Raw genomic sequence first — 14,949 nt, forward strand, 5'->3', positions numbered from 1 at the left:
TTCTCATCTAAACCCATTCATTCAATTTTCATCTCCCAATTTTCAAATTCTGATTTCCCCTTTCTCTTCTTCATCTGATTTTCAGAGCTCTTCTTCTTCTTCTTCTTCTTCTTCAACCTTTGAAATTTAAAACCTTCTTTTTCTTTACAAAGAAAAACAGAGCCCATCCATGGTTCCACTCCCAATGCTCTCCCATTTCTCTCTCTCCCTCTGAGTTCTTTCTGACCAATCTTCGGTCTCTGTGACTGTGACCCATTTTTCTTTTGACCCTTTATCCTTTTTCCATTGCAAATGGAATTCAATCGCACGTAAAACAAAAACCCATTGCCCCATTTCGAGACAGTTTTTCTATATTTTATTCATAGCTATAGTTGAGGAAAATGGCTAAACTATTCACTCCTCTGTTTTTATTTTATTCAATAACCTCTCAGATCCAACTGGTAGAACTTGTTTCACAGAGAGAGTAAGATAGAGAGAGATGGGTTTTTTAGGCCGTCAATGAAGCAGTGCCGAGGTAACTTTCTGCATCTTTCTGGGTTTTGTTTTCTTTTCTTTGATCGTGGGTTTTGATTCGAAAATGTGATTGAGGGTTCCTGTTTTGTGTTCTTCCCCCTAAAACCGAAAACTCATCTTTCGTTTTTGTTCTTAACTTTTTCCGTTTCTTCGATTTGAGTTTTGGGTTTAGTCCTTTCCTCTTGTTTTGTGTTCTTCCATGGCGGTCGAACAGAGAGACCCAGTTTTTTACTGTTGTATTAAATCAGAGTGAATGAGTTGAAAGTTTCTCAAGTTGGATCCGGTTCCAAGTTTTTTAAAGCTATGGATTCTGATGGGGTCAAATCAGAATCTGCTCCGGCTATGTCCACCTGCCTCACCATTAAAATAGCTCCAACTTCCGGCAGTAAACCGCCGGGGATTTCCCCTTCCGATTCGGCATTGCCGGAGCTTAAAAGCTCCATCGAATCTTCCCCTTATAACTCCCCTTCCCTTTTATCGCCGCCGTCGTCGGCGTTTGTTTCGGCTCTTCAGTCGCCGTACATTTCGCCGAGGGCGGTGGTCCCTAAACCAGAAGAGAAGCCTGTTCCGGCGGAGAACACAGCGGCGCTGACTTGTCACTCGCCGCTGGTTTCCCAATCTGAGGATATTCCGAGTAGTTCCTACACTCCTCCCTCTGACCAATATGAATATTCCGATGACCCTTCTGATTCTAAGGTTCAGTTTGTCGCCTGCGTTCCAGTCCCCGACTCCGCTCCGCCGCGCATTTCATTCTCCTTCCCCGTCCCTCGAACCTCCTTCGCCAAATGCGGTGGCCCCCTCTCCCCTGTTTCCACCTCTAAACTCAGAAGCTGTGATGTCTACATTGGCTTCCATGGCCAAGCTAATGGCCTGATTCGCTTCTGTAAGTGGCTCAAATCAGAACTTGAACTTCAAGGAATTGCTTGCTTCATTGCTGATCGGTCCAAGTACTCCGATAACCAGAGCCACGAGATCGCTGACCGTGTTATCAGCTCTGTAACATTCGGAGTCGTCGTTCTCACGAGCTCTAGCTTCCATAACCATTTCACCTTGGAGGAAGTGAGATTCTTTACACAGAAGAAGAACTTGATTCCATTCTTTTTCGACATGGAATCGTCGGAGATCTCAAGCTTTCTCAACTATGTTTCCATGGATAAAGAGTACAAAGAGACAGTGCAGGTATTGATGAAGTTCCATGAATACAAGTTGGAAGCCAATGAAGGTAACTGGAGAAGCTGTATTGCTAAAGCAGCTGGGATTTTGAGAGCAAAGCTTGGGAGGATGAGTACTGAAAGTGATGTTGAAAGATATGAGGAGCTTCCATTTCCAAGAAACAGGTGCTTTTTGGGGAGGGAAAAGGAGATTATGGAAATGGAAACTACTCTGTTTGGTAGTCGAAGCTATCATAAGCAAGATGGCACGGTTTCTACTCCAATCATTGAAGGCAATTCCAGCCAGCAATCAGAAGGCTTAGCAGATGAAGAAAGTGAGCCAGTTAGTGTGAGGGGAAGTAGGTACATCAATTTGGAGATAGGGAGGTCTGATAATCCAACTTTAGAGACTTGGATTGAACCAGTTAAAGGAAGAAATTCATTCAAGAGATCAAAGAATAAGGAAATGGTCAAGAGTGGGAATTACAAGAGTATGAACAGCGGCATAGTGTGCATCAATGGGGTCCCTGGAATTGGAAAGACAGAGCTTGCTCTGGAATTTGCTTATAGATACTCTCAAAGATACAAGATGGTTTTATGGGTCGGTGGTGAAGCTCGATACTTTCGACAAAACATATTGAATATATCTTTGAACTTGGGATTAGACATAAGTGCTGATGCTGAAAAGGATAGAGGAAGGTTTCGGAGTTTTGAGGAGCAAGAGCTAGAGGCATTCAAAAGAGTCAAGAGGGAGCTGTTTGGAGACATGCCATATTTGTTAATCATTGATAATCTTGAGGCAGAAGAGGACTGGTGGGAAGGGAAAGATTTAAACGATTTGTTGCCGAGGAACACCGGGGGATCTCATGTGATCATCACGACGAGACTCTCTAAGGTGATGAGTTTTCGTATGATTAACATTCATCCATTGCCCTTGGCTGATGCAATGGTTTTGATGAGAGGAAGAAGGAAGAAAGAATACCCTGCAGATGAATTGGAATATCTAAAGAAGTTCGATGACAGACTTGGGAGGTTGACATATGGTCTTTGGGTGATTGGATCGCTGCTTTGCGAGCTTGCAATCGCCCCATCTTCTCTTTTTGAAGCTATCGAACAAGTACCGATCGATGAATGTTCTCCCTGTGCTTATATAAGCATAAACGAAGAGCACTACTGCAAAAGCAATCCCTTCCTGATGAAGATCATTTACTTTTCTTTTTCTTTATTGGAGCAAACTAATGGACCATTAGCATCCGGAATATTTCTGGTTGGCGCCTGGCTCGCCCCAGCACCTGTTTCAGTGTCTGTACTAGCCACAGCAGCAAAGGATATGGCTGTCTCAAGAAAAGGGTTTAAAAATTGGAGCAAATACCTGAGTTTCATGTTTGGTTGTTGCTCCTCTTGTTTAGCTTCACAAGCATGGAAGAGTGAGGAAGAATCCGCTCTTCTTCTGATCAAGTTCGGACTCGCCCGGAAGGCGAACAAGCAATCTGGTAGTTGGATTCAATTCCATCCCATAACTCAAGTGTTTGCCAAAAGAAAGGAGGGTTTATCAGCTGCCAAGTCTATAGTTCAAGGGATAAGGAAATCTAGTAGTAACACAATGGCAAACTTGGATCATTTATGGGCATCTGCATTTCTCGTCTTTGGTTTCAAATCCGAACCTCCATTTGTACAACTAAAGGCTGTCGATATGGTCCTATACATAAAAAAGGCTGCCCTCCCTTTGGCGATTCGGGCCTTCACAACATTTTCAAGATGCAACTCAGCACTAGAGTTGCTGAAGGTATGCACAAATGCACTTGAGGAAGTAGAGAAGTCATTTGTATCTCAAATACAAGACTGGTGTGAAGGGTCCTTGTGTTGGAAGAAAAAGTTCCAAGGCTACCAACGGGTTGATGAATACGTGTGGCAAGACGTGACATTGCTAAAAGCTACATTGCTCGAAACTCGAGCAAAACTACTTCTAAGAGGTGGACACTTTGACAGCGCCGAAGAACTATGTAGAACTTGCATTAGTATAAGAACAGTCATGTTGGGGCATAACCATGCCCAAACATTGGCAGCACAAGAAACGTTAGCGAAGATCGTTCGGCTTCGGAGCAAGATCTGATGTAGTTAATAATCCAGGCACTTGGTAAACTAGTTTTGACAGTTCAGTAACCAAGTGTTGTATGTAAAATTCAGATTAATGGATCATAAATGCCAGTGTTTTTCTGCCATTTTTATTGAACTGACACTTGAAATGGTATGAAAATATCACCGCTTTAGTTTTGTAAATTGTTCTTCAAACTGCTTGGCTAGAATGAGATTAAATTATAGTTGTTGGTTTACAAAATGACAACAGGAAGCACAAAGGTTATTGTATAAATGGGAAGCCCATAAGAATAAGATGGGATAAGGTTATGGCATTGATTATACACATTCTTTTTAAACTTGGAAAACCTTTAACTAATGGCTGAATCCTTATCTTAATACTTGGCTCACAAATAAAATAACTTCCCCAAAAAAACTTATAGCTGAAAAGGGCAATACAGCAGCAAGTTGGCTAGACTTGTGAATTAATTACAATATATAAACAGCTAGCTTCATCTCACTATAAATCTAAATCCATTCTCCAATGGCCACTTGCTCCAAAGTACAAATTAATCTATTTTGTAACATATACTTTTGGTAAAATATTGTCTAAATCAATATTGCTTGTCACTGGACTCTATCAAAAGACTTTTTAGCATTCATTTAGAATTTAGGATTTAGGGTTTTAGGCATTGAGCTCTGAAACAACCAAAATGGCAAAAGATTCAACCACATAGTACAAGTATGTTACCATTCCTTTACTTAAAAGAGAGTCTCGTACTACTAGAAAACGATCTTTTTAAATTCTAACCAATACGAGGCTTTGATTATTGTGGTTATTATATTGACATGTGTCGACAGTGGGACCGGTTTACGAACTCCGAGGTAAAATCCTGTGTAGTCAGAAAGGAAAGTGAATGTTTCAAAGGGTAAAATTGTGATCCATGCAGAAGATGTTGGTCGGTAATATGAAATGTTTGAAAGCCCCACGAGTGGTAAATTGTTTAATGTTGGAAGCTTTTGAAGAGCAGAGTAAGCCAATAAGTAAAGTGGAAGCAAAGCAAGTGGACCACAATTGCAAGGACTCCATTTTCTATAGAGAGAGGAAAAGCTTTGGGAATAGTCTAGATTTCACCGTGCAAAGTATGTATTTATTAATCACATACATGTAAAATAATCAATTACACCCTCCCCAATCCATTTAAGCTTTAGCATTTAGCAATAAATTAACCTAATATCAAGGTAAAAGAAGGTCAAAAGTTCGATTCTCTTGTATTCAAATGTTGTGTTGAACTTAAAAAAGAAAGAAAAAAAAAATCTAGTGACTAAATTTCAGGTTGACTTTTCTAACCCACAAATGAGAGGAAGTATTGACCTAAGACTCCGTTTCGAACTGCAATTGAAATTGTTAAAAGTGATCATGGGAAAGTTTTAACTGTCTAAGTTGTTTGGTAAAATGAGTTATTTATTAATCTATCATAATCGTTTTTTAATTTTAACTAACGTGTAAAAGTTGATATATACTAACTTTTAGATTTAGCTTCCCTAAAAATTTGTTAGCTTTTTTACAATTTAAATAAATATATTATAATAATATTCTTTCATAATAATATATTTTGTCATATATATGTTCAAATTTTAATGGATTCCGTTTTTATCAAAATTATTTTTTTAAAATTATATAAGTTAATTTAGATCAAATAAAATTAGTTGAAATTTAAATCATATACAATTTGAAATAAATTATAATTTAATTATCTATACAAAATAATTGAAACAATAAGCCTAGTGTGGTTCATGTAGCTAATTTACAACGATTTAGTATTAATTTACCAAACACCGCAACTAGTTTTTTCTAATTTAAAATTAAAATTTACCGAACACTATTTTAATTCTTTTTATAGCTGATTTTTTTAAAAGCATAGTTTCCCTCAATTATTTTAAAAGCTACAATAATTCAAACGACCTAAACTTTTTGTTAAACTTTTGAAAATATAGATTAAGATGGTCACTTAAAAAAATAAAGATAAGAAAAAAGACGTTATAAAAGTTCATAGACTAAAATGAACATTTAAAAGTAAAGAAACCAAAACAACTAAAAGTGTAGAGATGAAATCTGTATTTAAACCTATTAAATATATACATATAGAAAGAAAATATTTATATATCATAACTTACTCTAGCTACAACTTTTGAGTTTAGTCTATTTCAAACTTAGAAATGAAGGTTGAATCTTTTGAATTTAGTGCTAGTTTAGCTGTATGAATGAAAACCATCTCATCAAAAGTTAAAAGAAGCACTTAGAAACACAAAATATGGCGTTAATAATGGTTTTGGCCAAAGAGAAAAAAGGGTTTGGTTCCATGGACACACACAGGAAAAAAGCAGTCTCAGAAGCAGTGATAAGAGAGAGAGATAGAGAGAACTTTAGATCAAAAGTGAAAAGGGATAGCCCTCCATTTCCATTCCTGTCTGCAAATATTCCCAACATCCGTATCACTTCTCCTTTATTTACCTTCTCTTCTTGAAGTCCTCTCTCTTCTCTCTCTCTCTCTCTCATTGCTAATCAATGCTTTAACGGATATATATATATATATATATATATATATATATATATGGTCCAGCTGCCATCTTTGCATGCGAGAACGTGCTTATCTAACCATGTAAATTTCTAGTGCTACAATAGTATGACAATAATTATAGACTAACTCCATTCATTTCTTGTTATAAAAGAAACGTTTCAGAATTGTGTGAAGCCTATGAAATGAAATAATATTTCATCTAATGACGTGTGAAATCTTGAATGGCAGGCGTACATACCGTACTATAAATCCTTTCCTCTTTCCTTGCCACCAAAATTCTTTACATAGAGAGATCTTTTATGACAAGAAAATGACATCAATATACAAAATTAAGACTCACCCATCTCTGTTTTCATCAAAATACAGGTACTTGTATGATCAAAATGTGATCTTGACAGAGAAAGATAGAGACTGCATCAAATGACAAAATGTCAACTAATTATATGTGATCTCATCAAGTTTGGCTTCTTATGTTCCATTCATTGTATAACTAATCTTCATATTCGAAACAGTAATGGATGTTTAAGTTAATCCAATGCAGCTTAATTATATTGTACTCGGTAATGGTTATTGCTGCTATTGATTTGACTATGAAGGAATCTCCTTTTTCCCTTTGTTGTTTGTTTCTTCTTTTTCCTAGTCACGTGTATAGACTAATATGTCATGTTTCGTATTGAATCTGTGCAACCTTTTTAGACTAAGCAGCAAAATAAACGGTTGTCATGAATTCAGACCTATGAAGTCGGGTAAAAGGAGAGATACTAATACTTATTTACTTGGAAAAATGAGCAGGAAAAACAGTTTAAATATCGGGAAAGCTCAGTTCCATTGTGTTTCGGTCAAAGGTTCGAGGCGATTATTCTTCGAAAACCACTTGTACAATATATATTATCTACTCTCTTCATAGATTTAGAACTGTAATAACACAGCCCCCCCTCTCTGATTCTCCATTGTATGTATCTTCTTCATCTGGTAAAATGTATCGTCACCCGCTGCTTTCGTCATCGCTTGATGGTTTCGGTAAGTCAGCACAAGCCTACAAGCATCTCAAAAACATTTGGCTACCGGAAAAAAAATGACCAAACATTTGGAAGAAACATTTGGATATTAGCATTGATTGTTTGATGGCAGGAACTTGCTAGCAAAACCTACGACGAGTAAAGATCTCGAGTAACTCTTTCCTGTAGATATAACAAAGTTATTAAAACACTCCCCTCCTGCAGACGTATGGTGGTTCCGAATTACAATCCCATTTCACAGGACTGGCACGATCTTTCCGGGAAGGGGCCGACTGAAAACTGGAATTGTGTAGTGGTGTGGGTTTATCGAGATTTGAAGCTTCCTTTGGCTGATAACAAAATGCATTTACATGCAATGGATTACCACTGGAAGTGAAAGGGATTGAAACAGCAGGTGCTATTATCTGAAGAGTAGTCCTCATGCCTCCAGGGTACTTTGGATCATTGGCAATGAATCTGGCTTCACAATAAGAAGCATCACCCATTGCATTGATTTCCTTGATGACATTGGTTGCAGAAAGTGAATTAATCTGCTGATGATCGGGCAATTTGAGGGTTCTACTTGCGTTGCACATGGATGCTTCGTTTTGTTTGCGCTCAGTCCAGTTCAATGCTTGGTTTGTGTAGTCCCTTTCATATGCTCGAGAGGCTGTTTGCCCGCCATCTGTCTGTTGCTTCAGAAACGAAGTGGCTGATTCTCGACCATGTGATGATGGCATATTCAGATTAGCAGGGTTCCTGAAGCCCTTTGAAAACCTTACATCGAGACTCTGCCCCAATAAGTTACCTGCATTTTGATCTTTCAAAGAATCTTGATGTGGCCAATGAGGAAAGGAGCCAGAGGCTTGATTACGAACATTTTGCGAGGAACCACCAGAAAAACTTGGAACCTGACTAGAGACATGGTTAAGTTGCGGATGCGGCTGAGGCTGAGGCTGCTTAACTGGCATAGCTACATCTTCCTCATCTTTGTTTACCACCATCAAGTTCTTACCCATTAACCTCAGTACAGGATTAGAAGTAACTGGACTAGCAGGCTCACAATTACTCCTTGAAAACTTCAGTCCTGGATCGGAGAAACCATCTACAGGATAGGACTTGAGAGGCGATGTATTGATGGGGAACCCCATATTCTCCGGCGTTGTCTGTCGGCAATTGCTCACAGCAGGACCTTCAGGCATAACATCCAAGCTGTTCGGTCTAACATTCAGACTATAAGTTATCAGCTTTCTGTCCATGGTTGGCATAGTTTCCAAAGCTGATGCCTGATGCCTTGTCGGTTGTGATTCTTGATAAGTTACATTGATGCCTTGAGAAACTCTGTCGACCCTCTGACAACGGCAAGGCTGGCCATCGTTTACAGCACCAAGAGTTCCCCTTTCAACAGATAACTTATTGACTTTAAACACATCACCATTTATTCTTTCATCTCCTGTACAAACTACATGAGGCAAGCCAACATCATATTTGACAGAAGGCAATGCACCAGCTTTTGAAGAAACCGACCCTAATTTATCATGAAGTACATCAGAAGATACCCCAGATGCATTGTTATGCTTAAAACAAGATCTAGATGCTGTCGAGTTAGAGATGGTTGACGTCGCAGAAATAGGGGAACCTGATGAATCCCCATCAATCAAATCGTGCTGATCTTGACAAGAATGAACCCAGCTATTGCTCAACGAAGAATTTCCTCGATATTCTTCAGATCTCATATCCCTGGGGGGGCTCGGCAAAAATGATCCTGGAGGTCCTGGAATAGATATTGGATCTACCTCAAAACAAGAACTTCCTCGCCGGGCTTCAGAATCCAGTTCTCTTTGAGAATCATGCCCAATCATCGCACTGCAGTCTTCATCGCCGAAAAACATCTCTTGTCCATGACCGAAACTGGATTCACTGAAACCACCTTTTGTTCCATCTGATCCATAGAAGGAGCAGGAACAAGTCTGAGTAGATTGTAGCATGCCACACCGGGTCTTAACGTTATTGTTCGTCTTCTGAAACTGTGGATCCATGGATTTACAAAAGCACATGAAGCTCTCCTTTGGAGCTAGTTTCGAAGAAGAATCTACACTAACATCTCCGTGAAATGAATTCTCTTTACTACCAAGATCAAAGCGCTTGATTTTTTCTTGAAACTCAGCACCCATTCTAACATGAGAATCCATGTTTTTCTCCTCATGACGTCCGTCATATTCGGGTTCCGAATCTGAACTACTCAAAGATATGGCTTTGCTCATTGCTTCTCTATTACTTCTGTTTTTGAGCTCAATGCTTACTTTGGGAGATACTACATCAGTAACCTCTTCCTTTGCAGATCGATCACTTTCAATACTCCCATCTGATGAGCTATGACTGTGATCAAAACTCGAATGCCAGGCAATTGTCTCTTCTTCTACACGTGACCCAAAATGGTCATCAGGTTTCTCATAGGTAGAAAATCGATTAAACTGAGGAGACTTAGACCCGGTAGATGATCGGCTGCTCACATGGATCTCTTTTCTTCGGGAAGAGTTCAAATTTCTGGTTTTCACTGTATTTGCATGATAATTTCTTGACAACTTGTTAAAACCAGGGGGGAAATCGGATGGTTGATAATCTTTTATGATTTTCCCATTGGTATTGTGAGATTTTACCAAATAATTGTTGTCTACAAAACAGCTACCTTTGCTCCGATGCTTGGTAATCTTTTTCATTTGTGTTGGAGAACCACTATCAACCATTTCTCCAGAAAATGAACTTCTCAGGCTCATCCTGACGGGCGACCACCCTCTCTTGTCTGAAATATGGGCTTCGTACTCCGAATTATCAGTTCTCTCACTGCTTTCAGGAGATGAAACACAATGCTCAGAAAAATTGGTCTTATCCTGAACTTGACGAACTTGACTGCTCTCAAGAAAAGAGTCACCTAAAACTGAGTGATCAGTATCAACAGCTGTGCCAGGAGACACATGCCATTTAAATGTGGAAGGTTGATACCCTTCTTTTCTGGAGCTCTTACTGGCTCTAGTTCTTTTCGAACATGCCCATTGACGTAAAGTTCCAGAATCATGGGGTTTCACTTGCTTTGTTATTTTATGTACCTCCAAGCTACTACTTCCATTCCTTTGATTGTGTCCTTCTTGAACCTGGTCAGTCAATCAAAAATAAATGAACTCAGCAACCATACGAGTGTAAATGAGAGTGTCATATTGTTAGAAATTTGCAGAAAAGATATTCTAAAATAATATTTTAGTTTTAAGCATTGCATGATTAGTAAATAATTGTTTGTAACATAAATTCATCAGAAAGAAGATGCATGAATACAGAAAAGACCCTAACTGTAGAAACATCAATTTAAAAAAGGAACAGAAACTGCAAAAAATGACCTCAATATTTCAAGAACATAAAATCTTTGCCATAAATTCATGTGAATATTCAGGTTTCCAGTATATTTCAGAAGCACAAACTTATGGTCTGCAATGTTAAAATTCCCTGAGTATTATACCTGAGAAATGCACTTTTGAGACGAAACTTTTCTACCTTGAACAGCTAATTTAAAATACTTGTGATGTTTAGATGCATGGTATTTCTTCTTTTTGGCTGAATGAAATTTCCTTCCCTTTAATCCTCTGAGTTTCTTCGAACCAAGATCATTTTCTACTTTCGGCAGTGACGAAGGAGAACTAAACTTGGACAAAATTCGAAGTTTGGTGCCATTGGCATCGATATAAACTGCACCTGCATTATTACCAATGTCATCAGGGGGAATAACGGACACCACTTTCTGCTTTTTCCCTCCATTAGTCTGACAGTTTTCAATATCCTGAGCAGTAAAGCCCGACAAAGTAGCCCAAGCTGTACCATTTCTTCTGTCCAGCTCTTCCAACGTGCAAGTACGAGCTGTAGCATAGATATCAACCATCAACTTCGTCTTCCTAGGCTTGATCCTCAACCTTGTGAGTTTGGATTCCGATGTACATTTAGGAGTTGATGCTATAGAAAGGCACTGATCAATATGAGCATTCAAAGTGGTGTTTGATGAAGAGGAGAAAGTCTTGCAGACAGGGCATATTTTTGAAGCCATAGACTCTGATATGGCACTAAAGCTCATAGCAATATCTGCAGCTGATGTTTGGTCACCGTGATTGGTAGATTTTCTTATTATCTTGCACCTTTTACCCGGGGTTTTGATTTTACTTTCGTTCTTTTCAGATGCTGGAAAACCAGTACGCTCCACTTCAGCTGGGGTTTCCAATAAATGATCTAGTTTTAAAGGTGAACTAGATGGTCCATTTGTGGAAACCAATTCCTTTAGGGGTTGTGAGATGCTTGTCATGGTGGAAGAGAAACCATTTTCTCCTTCACATCTGCATGAACTTGATTCAATGCAAGTGCTTACTTGCTTTTGATCCAACTTAGCATCTGATATGTCCAGTTCTACATGTTCTTCAGGCCCAGAAAACTCCTCATGAAAAACACTTGTATTTCGGAACTCTGATGTTGAACTTCCACCTCCAAGCTCCACAAGGCGCTGGTTCCTCACACAATAGGGAGACTGAAAAGGTGGTAATAAATCCTTTACACCATGTTTCAAGCAAAGCTGCAAACTCTTGAGGGAAAATGGCCAGTTGTTTTGGATATCCTTGCTCCGAGAACCAAAGACATAATCTCTGCATTTCAAAACCATTTCTTTTCATTAATACCAATAATGATTGATATATTCAAACTGTCAGAAGATCAAAAACTCACAAGAAAATAAGTCTTCAGTTTAGCAGTATAGGGACCAGAGAGTTGACAAAAATCAAAATGTTGAGAAATTAGATGCTCCACGCCGATACACGATCGAGAAAGCAAATGAATGGTTCCAAAAGAGAGAATAAAAGTGAATCAAGAGAATCAGACGATATCGACCACTCATGCCACTGAATACACATTATCAAAGTTTGTAAAATACATGATATGGTGAGGACAAAGAAGACAAACATTAAAAGCTTCCAAAGGCAGCTCTAGAGACAATGACCCTGACTGTGAAGTCGACATCCACAGTAGCATCAAAGAAGAAGAAAGGCAAAGATTATCAGTAAAAAGAAATATAAATATGTTAAGAGAAAATTGAAGAATCAAACAGGTAAAATAAACCCCATTGAGAATCAAAAGTATTCTAGTATAAACAGCTTAACAAGTATAAGAATAGGGACAAGATGGGTATCGTGAGTTAGGCCCCATGGTGGGGCAAACAACAAGCAGCAACAATTTACCATGTGGATCTACCCCAGCAGAGATTTTCCCAGATGGGGTTCATATAACTTTGAGATCATCAAAGAGAAAAACAGGAGAAATTTACGGCTTTGAAGTAAAGGAAATAAATAAATAACACAAAGACAGAAGAAAGTTGTAGGCATGATTATTTAAAGTAACAAAGCGGTTTACAATGAGGGTGAAAGCATACGTCCACTGTTCATTAAATCAAAGGCTAAGGAGCAGCAGAAGAAGAATATGAAGAAGAGAAGCTAAAATCATTACCTCAAGGAGAAGTTTGGGAATGTGGAGTGGTCAAGAACGGCGGCGTTTGATAGATCCTCCTCTGGCAAAGGGAAGTTTTGAGAAGGCCTCTCATCTTTGTTCGTTTTCAGTTGCTGCTGATATGGGGGATCTGGTGGAGGGTTTTCAATGGATAACATCTGATGAAAAGCTTCTCTAATGATCTTGTGCTGTTCTTTAAACAGTCACAAGCTCTACTAATACTACTACTACTATCTCCACTACTAGGCCTTATCTTTAACTTAGACTTCAGCATATATAAAAAGAAAAGTACAGTCCTTTCCTTCTCTCTCTCTTTCTGATCTCTTGCTCTCTCTCTCCTTCTTATCGGCCTTCTTTTGCACAAAATCCTCACAAACACAACCCAGTAGAAGGAAGATCAAGCAACCCCACCAGAATCTTCATCCATTAACCTGAAGAAAGTAAAGAAATGAACATGAAATCATGAATTACAAGAGAGATCCAAGAAAATAAAGGCAGAATAGAAGAGTCTAGAACCAACTAGAACGTTATTTTATGTGATGGAAAGGAAGATGGAGAAAGCCTCTGCAATGAATAGTAAAACAAAACAACCAAAAAGCCGAGCAAAGAATAGTACTCCCAAAAGCAGAAACAAGAACAAAATTAACTGAGTATCCAAGATCATTTCATGTGGATTAAACCCAGAAAATAAAGCTCAAAATCAACACTGAAAAATCTTCAAAATAGCAATCTTCAGCACTAAGTAGATGATAGCTATAGAAAAAGTAAGATGAAAGTTTAGGAAGAGAACTAATTTGAAGGGTCATAGATGACCAAACGAAAAAAGGCATAAAATTTGAAGAGACTTCAAACTCAAAGACAAACCCATCAAAGAACAAGTTAACAACTGATTGAACAAACCAATTAGTACAAAAACTAAAAGAACACCCAGAAACAAGCATAGTGAAAGAAATCTACTTTTTTTCGTAGACGAACAACCCCAAATTTAAAGAACCCCCAAAATCTTGGTAGAGTGAACAGTGAAGCTCAACAAAAGAAAGCCAAATCCAAAAGACAGGAACCAAAAACAGAACCCAACCCACAAAGACCAAAAAAGAAAACCAAGAGAGAAAAAATCCAGAGAAGAGAGTGAGAGATGGATCATGAAATAACCCAAAAAGCAAGAGATTAAACAAAAACAAGAAAATTGATGGAAAACAAAGAACACCCAGATGAAGATCCATGGAAACAGAGGTGTAAAAACACAAACCTATGCATTTGATGATGAAATTAGCAGCAAATTCATAAGAAGAAAAATGAAAAATAGGGTCTTTGAAAGGGGAAATAGACAAAGAGAAGTGTGAAGAGAGGAAGAGAGGAAGAGAGAGAGAGAAATAGAGAAAAAAACAGCACCACCCACTAACACATCAAACGGGCATCAGGTTCTTTGTTTTTTTTTTTTTTTTTTCTTTTTTTTCCTTTTCTTCTCTCTCTGTCTATCAAAAAAGCAGGTTTTGTAGCACTAAACACACCACGATTCACCCCCCATATCAGTGAATATGCGTCAAGAGACCGACTTTTTAGAGGAAAGAGAAAAAAATTAAAAAATAATAATAATTAAAAGAGAGAGAGAGATGTAGAAGAAAAAAGTATGCTTTGATTCATAATTTTTCTTCTTTTTTTTTTCTCTCTCTCTCTGTAGAATTTTGTAATTAAAATGACATGGATACAAAAATACAGAGAAAAGCTGTCTAAACACTGCACCTACCTGCACTGCCACTCGCTTAAAAAAAAAAAAATCTTTTTAAAATCCTAAATATATGTTTTCGTCTTATTATACATCTGTTCTTCCAATTTAATTTCTATGGTTTTGGAGGATTTAGATTTGGTTCTCTTTACTCCATTTTGTCTATAAAAAGATTCAATTTTTAATCATATATGTTGTTATATGTGACTGATGAGAAAACCAATATGATGTATTATTGATTAACTTTTCGAAAATTTAGTTAGAAATTAAGGTAATTAGTAGAGTGTGTAGGATGGAAGCTTCTCTTAAATTTCTAAGAAATTTGGGAGAAGAATCATAATACTTTTGTTTAAGTTAAATTAATTTCTCTATTT

General features: G+C 38.0%; 2 protein-coding genes across 4 annotated transcripts; one reads left to right on the forward strand and one right to left on the reverse strand.

Annotated features, from left to right (window-relative positions):
* Positions 1-509: 509 nt before the first annotated feature.
* LOC150032396 (uncharacterized) lies at positions 510-3,944 on the forward strand. The gene has a single exon (XM_090306624.1). It carries the CDS (start codon positions 817-819, stop codon positions 3,775-3,777), a length of 2,961 nt encoding a protein of 986 aa, XP_090162750.1. The 5' UTR covers positions 510-816; the 3' UTR covers positions 3,778-3,944.
* A 3,185-nt stretch (positions 3,945-7,129) lies between these two features.
* LOC150032397 (uncharacterized) lies at positions 7,130-14,436 on the reverse strand. 3 transcript variants are annotated; one of them, XM_090307407.1, is made up of 4 exons: positions 14,099-14,436; positions 12,850-13,280; positions 10,832-11,996; positions 7,130-10,472 (listed from the first exon to the last, which is right to left on the reverse strand). In XM_090307407.1, the coding sequence occupies exons 2-4, from the start codon at positions 13,005-13,007 to the stop codon at positions 7,524-7,526; spliced, it is 4,272 nt and encodes a 1,423-aa protein (XP_090163533.1). In that variant the 5' UTR covers positions 13,008-13,280; positions 14,099-14,436; the 3' UTR covers positions 7,130-7,523. The 3 variants fall into 3 exon arrangements, with proteins under 3 accessions (XP_090163533.1, XP_090163535.1, XP_090163536.1); XM_090307409.1 differs by having other exon boundaries at positions 14,242-14,378; XM_090307410.1 differs by lacking the exons at positions 12,850-13,280; positions 14,099-14,436 and adding an exon at positions 12,076-12,150.
* Positions 14,437-14,949: the final 513 nt, after the last annotated feature.

The sequence above is a fragment of the Benincasa hispida genome, chromosome 11 (genome assembly GCF_027475165.1).
Source record: "Benincasa hispida cultivar pf3 chromosome 11, pf3_genome.v1.1, whole genome shotgun sequence".
Lineage (NCBI taxonomy): Eukaryota > Viridiplantae > Streptophyta > Magnoliopsida > Cucurbitales > Cucurbitaceae > Benincasa > Benincasa hispida.

Coding starts and splice junctions, on each gene's coding strand:
- LOC150032396 (XM_090306624.1), top strand. CDS start 817: ATGGATTCTGATGGGGTCAAATCAGAATCTGCTCCGGCTATGTCCACC.
- LOC150032397 (XM_090307407.1), bottom strand. CDS start 13,007: ATGTTATCCATTGAAAACCCTCCACCAGATCCCCCATATCAGCAGCAA. Junction 11,997..12,849: donor TTCCCAAACTTCTCCTTGAG/GTAATGATTTTA, acceptor TTTGAAATGCAG/AGATTATGTCTTTGGTTCTC. Junction 10,473..10,831: donor CTCAAAAGTGCATTTCTCAG/GTATAATACTCA, acceptor TTGACTGACCAG/GTTCAAGAAGGACACAATCA.